The sequence below is a fragment of the Aristolochia californica genome, unplaced genomic scaffold (genome assembly GCF_029961685.1).
Source record: "Aristolochia californica isolate CCGP_79_NKW_82.1479 unplaced genomic scaffold, dmAriCali1.0.hap1 SCAF_2, whole genome shotgun sequence".
Classification (NCBI taxonomy): domain Eukaryota; kingdom Viridiplantae; phylum Streptophyta; class Magnoliopsida; order Piperales; family Aristolochiaceae; genus Aristolochia; species Aristolochia californica.
Genome location: NW_027181881.1, coordinates 36,922,920 through 36,930,491, shown reverse-complemented (window position 1 = coordinate 36,930,491; position 7,572 = coordinate 36,922,920). Strand labels below are relative to the sequence as shown.

The 7,572-nt window shown below is 37.9% G+C and overlaps 1 protein-coding gene across 1 annotated transcript; it reads right to left on the bottom strand.

The window, feature by feature from the left end:
- Positions 1-2,882: 2,882 nt before the first annotated feature.
- Positions 2,883-3,281, bottom strand: LOC137955023 (secreted RxLR effector protein 161-like). The gene is made up of 2 exons (XM_068801902.1): positions 3,167-3,281; positions 2,883-3,067 (listed from the first exon to the last, which is right to left on the bottom strand). The coding sequence occupies exons 1-2, from the start codon at positions 3,279-3,281 to the stop codon at positions 2,883-2,885; spliced, it is 300 nt and encodes a 99-aa protein (XP_068658003.1).
- Positions 3,282-7,572: the final 4,291 nt, after the last annotated feature.

The window sequence follows — 7,572 nt, the reverse complement described above, 5'->3', positions numbered from 1 at the left end:
CAACCGATTGTGCCATAGACTTGTCTCAATTTCCTTGGTTGAGATGACATTTATTTGAGGCACGCCCAGGTAGTAGAGACCCCCTTGTTCACGACCTCCACCAATCACCTGCTTCGTTATAAAATTCTGAAGCACACATGAAGTGGGTGAGAAGGTAATTGAGCAATTGAAATGTTGTGTTAGCTGACTAATAGATAAAAGATTCAAGGGAAAGGTAGTAACAAAAAGGATATCTGTAAGCGAAAGTGATGGTGTAATAGAGGTGGATCCTTTCCCAAGAACTTTAGTTTGGGAGCTGTTAGCTACGGTAACAAATTTATTTAAGAGACAAGGAGAAACTGAGTGGAGTAGATTTTTGTTACTTGTGAGATGCTCGGAGGCCCCTGAGTCAATTATCCAGGATGAAGAAGAGGAAGTGGCAGAGAGCATATCTGAAGTAGTGGTGGCAGCAGTTGAGGAGGAACTTGGAGGAGAGACCGTTAGAGTTTTCATTTTTTAGAATAAGTCATACTCAATATCGGTAAGGGTTTTCTTTTCTATTGGTGGGGTAGACTAGTCCTCCTTTGTATCACTTACTGAGGCTTGATTAGCCTTAACCAAATTCAGTATGCCATAGATTTTAAAACATTGATCTATAATCTGGCCATATTTCCCACAATGGGTGCATTCCCTGCTGTCTGTTCTACCAAAACCATTCCTTCCACCTCTTCCTCGTCCTCCTCTATAATTTCTTCCACGGCCTTGACCGCGGTTGGTTGATGTTCCCCTATGCCAAGAGTACATAGCGGATGACACTTCAGAAGGAGAAGGAGAAGGAGAATCTGGAATGCGGCGTAATGTAGCATACATCATCAAAGGTGGGAATAGCAGAGGCGCTAAGGAGTTGACTTTTACCAACTTCATGATATGGCTTAATGTTTTCTAGGAAAATTGCAATGGCCAAGGCTTCCTTCAGCTTGTCTTGGACAAAGACATCGGTGGAGGTAGGCTGAGCTAGCTTTCATTCTTGAAGAAGACCTCTAAAATTAGCCAAATATTCATGGATATTTTCTCTTTGTTTAGTGTTTAACATTCTTTGGAGAATATCATATGGCCTGTGTAAGTTTTCGGAGCTAGAGTACAACTTAGCACATGTCTCCCAAATTTGTTTGGTGGTGTCGAGATGAATAACATTATTGGAGATAGGTTCTTCCATGTTGTTGATGAGCCAACTAATTACCAAAGTGTCATTTTTTAACCACTTAGAACATCTTCTTCATCAATGTGTGGCCCAAGTTTGGTGAGGTGACCAAGTAGGTCCCTTGTTATAAGGAACCGTCGAACCGATGTGGACCAGCTCAAGAAATTTGATATCACTTGCAAGGGTATGGTAATGATCTTGAGAATATCATTTTTTTTACCCATGTATTCTTCAGCCATAAGAGATAGTTCAAGGATAATAATGTACTCAAATTTGAAGTAGCCTAAGTAAGCGGCTTAGAGAATCAAGAGCAGCCAAGGCTGGTCGGGTAGATGGGAGGAGAACCCAAGCTTATCGAGTCTTTAGGCAAGGAGGGAACCCTCTTAGGCCAGTCAATTTTCTGGCCAAAAATTTCTATAATTAATTCTCTAGTCTTCCTTATAGAGAATAACAAAAATGAATCAAAAAGCATGAGATCAAGAAAGGTAAGGTAGCAATTCCGAATTAGATCTTTCCAAGATCATTCCAAAAATATATTTGACTCCAACTTGGGATAAACCTGTCTAGATTCAGTTCCTCATGAATTAGGCAAGATATGAATGATAAAAAATCAAACAAAATCAGGCCTAATCAAGAAGATATTGTAATCTTTCTTCAAATGGATTGGCCTCAACTAGACTTTCAAAGGACCACTTTCTTTCATATTTTGTGCTTGATTCCTTGTATGTAAAACATAATATTATATACTTGATTTTCCAAAAACAATCAGCCAACTCGTGGCTCTCAAAAAATTCTCTAAAAAATCACAAAACTGAGTAGAGTTCTTCATACAACTCATTTAATTGAGAACCTTAGCATAGAAGCTAAGTAGTTAGATTTCTGAAATCCAATGGATAAAAAACCACTCATAATAGGCTCAAGAACATTTTTCTTCATCAGGAAAATTTTGTTCCCATTAAATTATAACTTTTCTTCTAATCCGAGATTCATAAATCTAAATAATTTCATAAGATGAAGACAAACAAATGATTATCTCTGAACCATCTTCTAAAGATCCGAAAACTAAGAGTATGAAGTAATAATAACAAGAATGAAAATTTTATCTCATAAGCTTCAATCTTGCTTCACAAATAGCCTTCTATGAGTAGCTTTGATCATAACTTCTTAGAGCATTCTTTTGACGTGGAGATCCTAAATTCGATGCTATGATACCATGTTGAATTTAGGACCCCATGATTGAAACCTCGAGCAAGATGAGAGAGGGAGAAAAAAGAGTCAAGAGAGAGAGAGAGAGAGAGAGCTCAAGTAGAGATGAGAGAAGAGAAAAGAGAGAAAAAGACTTTAGGCTAGAGAGAAATTCTTCCACGAGTTGAGAAGTGGAAAGCTTGATTGAACCCTTCAACCAAGACCCCTATTTATACGATTTCCATTACATATTTAGGGAAACTTCAGAGATAAGTTAGGATCCCTAATTACATCTATCATGGTTATCCAAATATACATAAATCAAGGGAAGATAAATCAATTACATTAATCAAGGAAGATTGCCAAATCTTCCAACTCATGTGATAAGGATTCCAGCTTGTGTGATGACTCATCGTGCCACCTCACACGGTGACTCATCATGCCAACTCGTGTGGTCAAGGTGGGTCCCATCTTGTAACAATAACACATTCTTCCCATGCTTCAAACCTAATTCTTCCTAGAAAGACTGCAAGAATATCATCTCTTTGCTAGCTTCAGTCACGACGACATATTCTGCCTCAGTAGTGGAAGGAACAACTATCTTCTGTAACTTAGAGACCCAAGTAACTGCTATACCACCCAATGTGTATACATATCCACTGGTACTCATCCTGCCATCAATGTCTTTGGCCATGTCAGGATCTACATAACCATGTAATCCAAGTCTGACTTTCTGAAACATAAGGTTGAGTCTACAATGCCTCTTAAGAATCTACTTCACTGCTTCCCAATGTTGTTTACCCAAATTACTCATATATCTGCTCACAACTCCCACTGCATGAGCTATGTCTGGTCTAGTGCACACCATGACATACATGGGACTGCTAATCGCAGAAGCATAAGGCACATTGGCCATGTAGGTTCACTCCTGCTCTGTAAAAGGTAGATGCTCCTTAGATAGCCTAAAGTAGCTAAAGGAGTACTCACTAGTTTTGCATCGTTCACGTTGAACTTGCTCAACACCTTTTTCACATATTCTTCTTGTGACAATTTCAAGACATCGATATCTCTAGTAATCCTCTTCCCAAGGATTTTTTTTTTGCAATACCCAAATCCTTCATTGCAAACTTCTTGGACAACTCTCTTTTCGACTTATCTATTTCCTGTTTGCAAGCACCTGCTATCAACATGTCATCAACATATAATAGTAGTATGATGTAGGAGTCATCAAAGTTCTTTACATAATAGCAATGATATGCCTGGCACCCCAAGAAACCATTACTACTCATAAAGGTGTCAAACTTCTTATATCAAACTTCTTATACCATTGTCTTGGAGCCTGTTTAAGACCATACAATCTCTTTTGAAGTTTGCACACCATTTTCTCCTTTCTCTGTGCTTTGAAGCCCCGTGGTTTCATCATGTTATTTTCTTCCTCCAAATCACCATGAAGAAAGGTTGTCTTTACATCCAACTGATTTAAGTGCAAGTCTTCATTTGCCACTAATCCAAGCATTGTTCTAATAGTAATCAATTTCACTGTTGGAGAGAAAATATTAGTGTAGTCAATGCCATCTTTTTGTTGAAAGGCCTTTATCACTAGTCTTGCTTTGTACCACTTGTTGCCATCATGTTCGTCTTTTATTCTGTACACTCATTTATTCTGCAAGGCCTTCTTCCCATTTGGTAACTCAGTCAACTAGCATGTCTGATTCGATAACAGTGAGTCCATCTCATCCCTCGTGGCCAACTCCCACTTGGTTGATTTTGTTAAGTTGTGGAACCTAAGCAACGCCCTATGCCGAGTTGGTATGTGGATCAACCTCCATGGTAAGGTCATTGTGGAGGTTGGAAGGGGGCGGAGCCCCCGCCAGATCCACGATATATTGGTTGTTGTTTCATTAAGGGCAGTTTGGGAATTTCACTATTGTAAAACGGTTGCCCTAGTTTTCTTTTTATAATTGAGGGGACGACGCTGCTATTAGGGTTTCATCATCATCCGAGGATCATTAATTGAGGCCGAGAGAAGTTAGAGAAAAATAACACATGTAAGTGTGTGCAATCTCTCTTGTAAACTATTTCATCTTCATAGTGGATTACTACTGCAATAGAAAACAAGACGTAGTCAAACATTGAGACGAACCTGTATAAATATTGTTCTATTTTTTGTGCTTGTTTTTTCCTTCTTCTGAGTTTATTATTATTATTATCATTAGTTTGGAATTAGGGCGTCTAATTCCTAACAAATTCATCAACTTGCACGACTTCCTCCTAACTCTCTATTTCACCTTTATCAGTCAACAAAATATAATTCAGTGCAAGGGAGTACCTCTGTGGTGGTCTGTTAGTTCTAAAAGATCTCCTGAGTTCAATCATAGGAATGTTCTTATTTACTTTTGGGGGTATGTTTTCCTGGTCTTCTTGAACAATATTCTCTATCTCAATAACTGGAATATCTCTCAACTGAATTACTTTTAACTTTTTGGATTCATCACTTGTGCTCTCAAACTCTGTTCTCAACCTGTCTTTATACAAGGCACTTTCATTGAAGATCATGTTTGCTCTTGTTAACCTTACGACTTTGGTCATTCCAGAAGCGATAACCAAACTCAGTACCACAATAGCCAATAAAGAAACATATCTTAGATTTAGCATTAAGTTTACTTCGAACAACATAATCAATAAGAATATATGAAACACAACAAAAAACTTTCAGGAAAGAAAGGTTTACCTCTTTTCCACTCCAGACCACTTATGGTCTTTTTCAATCCAATGGTATTGAAGGACCTCTTTTGATCAAATAGGCAGCGGTGATAATAGCCTCAGACCAAAACATGTTTGGCAATCCCGCATGTAATTTCATGCTCCTAGCACGATTGTTCAAGGTCCTATTCATCCTCTCTGCTACACCATTCTATTGAGGTTTTCCAGGAATGGTCTTCTTCATCTTGATTCCATTATCAACATAGTACTGTTTGAAATCATCATCTATGCATTATCCCCCATTATCTAACTGCAAGCACTTCACCTTCAAATCTATCCCATTCTCAACCATTGCTCTCCATCTCTTGAATGAATCAAAGACATCAGATTTAATTTTTAAGAAATAAACCCAAACCTTTTTGTTTGCATCATCAATAAATGACACATAGTAGTTAGAACCACCAAGGGAAGTAACAATTAAAGCCCCCCACATATTTGTGTGAACCAACTCCAATTTTTTTGTCTTTTGCTCTTTTCCAGTCGTAGAAAAACTAATCCTTTTCTGCTTGCAGAAAATACAGCTTTCGTACAAACTGTTATTTACAATTTTCAACCCTGGTAGCTTCCTTTTGGACTGAAGCACTTTCATTCCTTTCTCACTCATATGACCGAGCGTATAATGCTATAAATCAGAATCAGTAACAACATCAACAACTACAACCGTGTCTCTGCAATTGGAAGAAAAGAGTTCCAGTTTTAACTCCTCGTGCAACAACCATGGCTCCCTTAGTGATTTTTTAGGTAGTACCATTCAAAGTCACATTATGACCTTCATCATCAAGCTGCCCTACTGAGATCAGATTACGCATCAATTTTGGCACATGTATCACCTTGTGAATTTTCCACATTGACCAGTTTGACATCCTCAAACTGACATTACCAATACCGAAAATATCCAATGGTTCTCCATCAGCAAGATACACCTTCCCATGATCTCCAACAACTTAATTCTCCATTATCTCACTGTGTGTAGTGGTGTAAAAAGAAGCTCCTGAATCTAACACCCAAGAGTCAATAGGGCTATCAACCGACAAGAGTAAAACATCTTGTACTTCTTTAGTCATCGCATTTGCAACATCATTTTTCTTTTCATCCTTCTTCAGTGCTCTATAGTTCTTCTTTATATGACCAGACTTGCCACAATTCCAACATTCCATATTCCTTCCAAATTTGGACTTGCTTCTACCATTCCTTGACTTCCCTCTACTGTTGCCCTTGCTGGAATTCCTCTCGAAATTCTTGCCCCTAGTATCGATATTTAGGGCAGAATTAGATGTCAATGATTCTCCGGAGTTCTTTCTACGAACTTCTTCCGCAAGAATGGTATCCCGAATAGTATTAAAGATCAACTTCCCATTGCCTACTGAATTGGTGACCATAACCCTCATAGGCTCCCAACAATTTGGTAGAGATGCCAAACTAATTTAAAGTACAAACCTCATCATCAAATTTAATTTGAATGGAGGTCAATTGATTGACAATCGTGCTAAACTCATCCAAAAGCAATGCCACTGATGTATTTTTTTGTCATTTTTAAATTGAAGAGTTTTTTCATGAGATGTACCATATTATTTGCAAAAGGCTTCTCATACATATCTGACAGAATCTTCATCATCTCCGTTGTGGTTTTCTCTGATGCCACGTTATGAACGCAATTCTTCGACAGTGTTAACCAAACTACTCCCAATAACTGTCTATCAAAGAGATTCCACTCATCATCTTTCATATTTTCTGGTTTCATATCCAAAATTGGTGAGTACAACTCATTACTGTATAGATAATCTTCAATCTGCATCCTCAAGAATGCAAAATTGATACCATCAAACTTGTTGATTCCTAGTGTCGATCCTCCTTCGCCAGCCATTAGTCTCAATCACGAACCAAAGCTCTAATATCACTTGTTAGGAATTAGACGTCCTAATTCTAAACTAACGAGAGCAATAATAATAACTGCAAAAGAAGAAAAAACAAGCACGAAAAAAAACACAACAAGATTTATACCGATTTGCTTCAAGGTGAGACTACGTCCTATCTTTCTTCTCTGCAATAATCCACTATAAAGATGAAATAGTTTACAAGAGATTATTTCTCTAACCTCTCTCTGCCGCAACTGGTGATGATGCTGCTCTGATGAAAATACTCTAGGTGATAAATCCCTAACAACAACTCTCCCAAATATAAAGAGAAAATTAGGGCAACTGGATTACAAGTGTGAAATCCCCAAACTTGACTTCACTACAACTTTAAATTTATTTCTCCTTCATGTGACTAACTTCCTACAGTCATACAATATCCAAAGGTAGAATTTCTATCATCTAGAGAGTTCGCCCTATCTGCATTTGTAAAACCCTCAATGTCAGTATGTCCATAGATTTAAACAATTATCCTTGACCAAGATTTTTCTTCAAATATCTGAGAATTCACTCCAAGGCCATTGCAGTGTG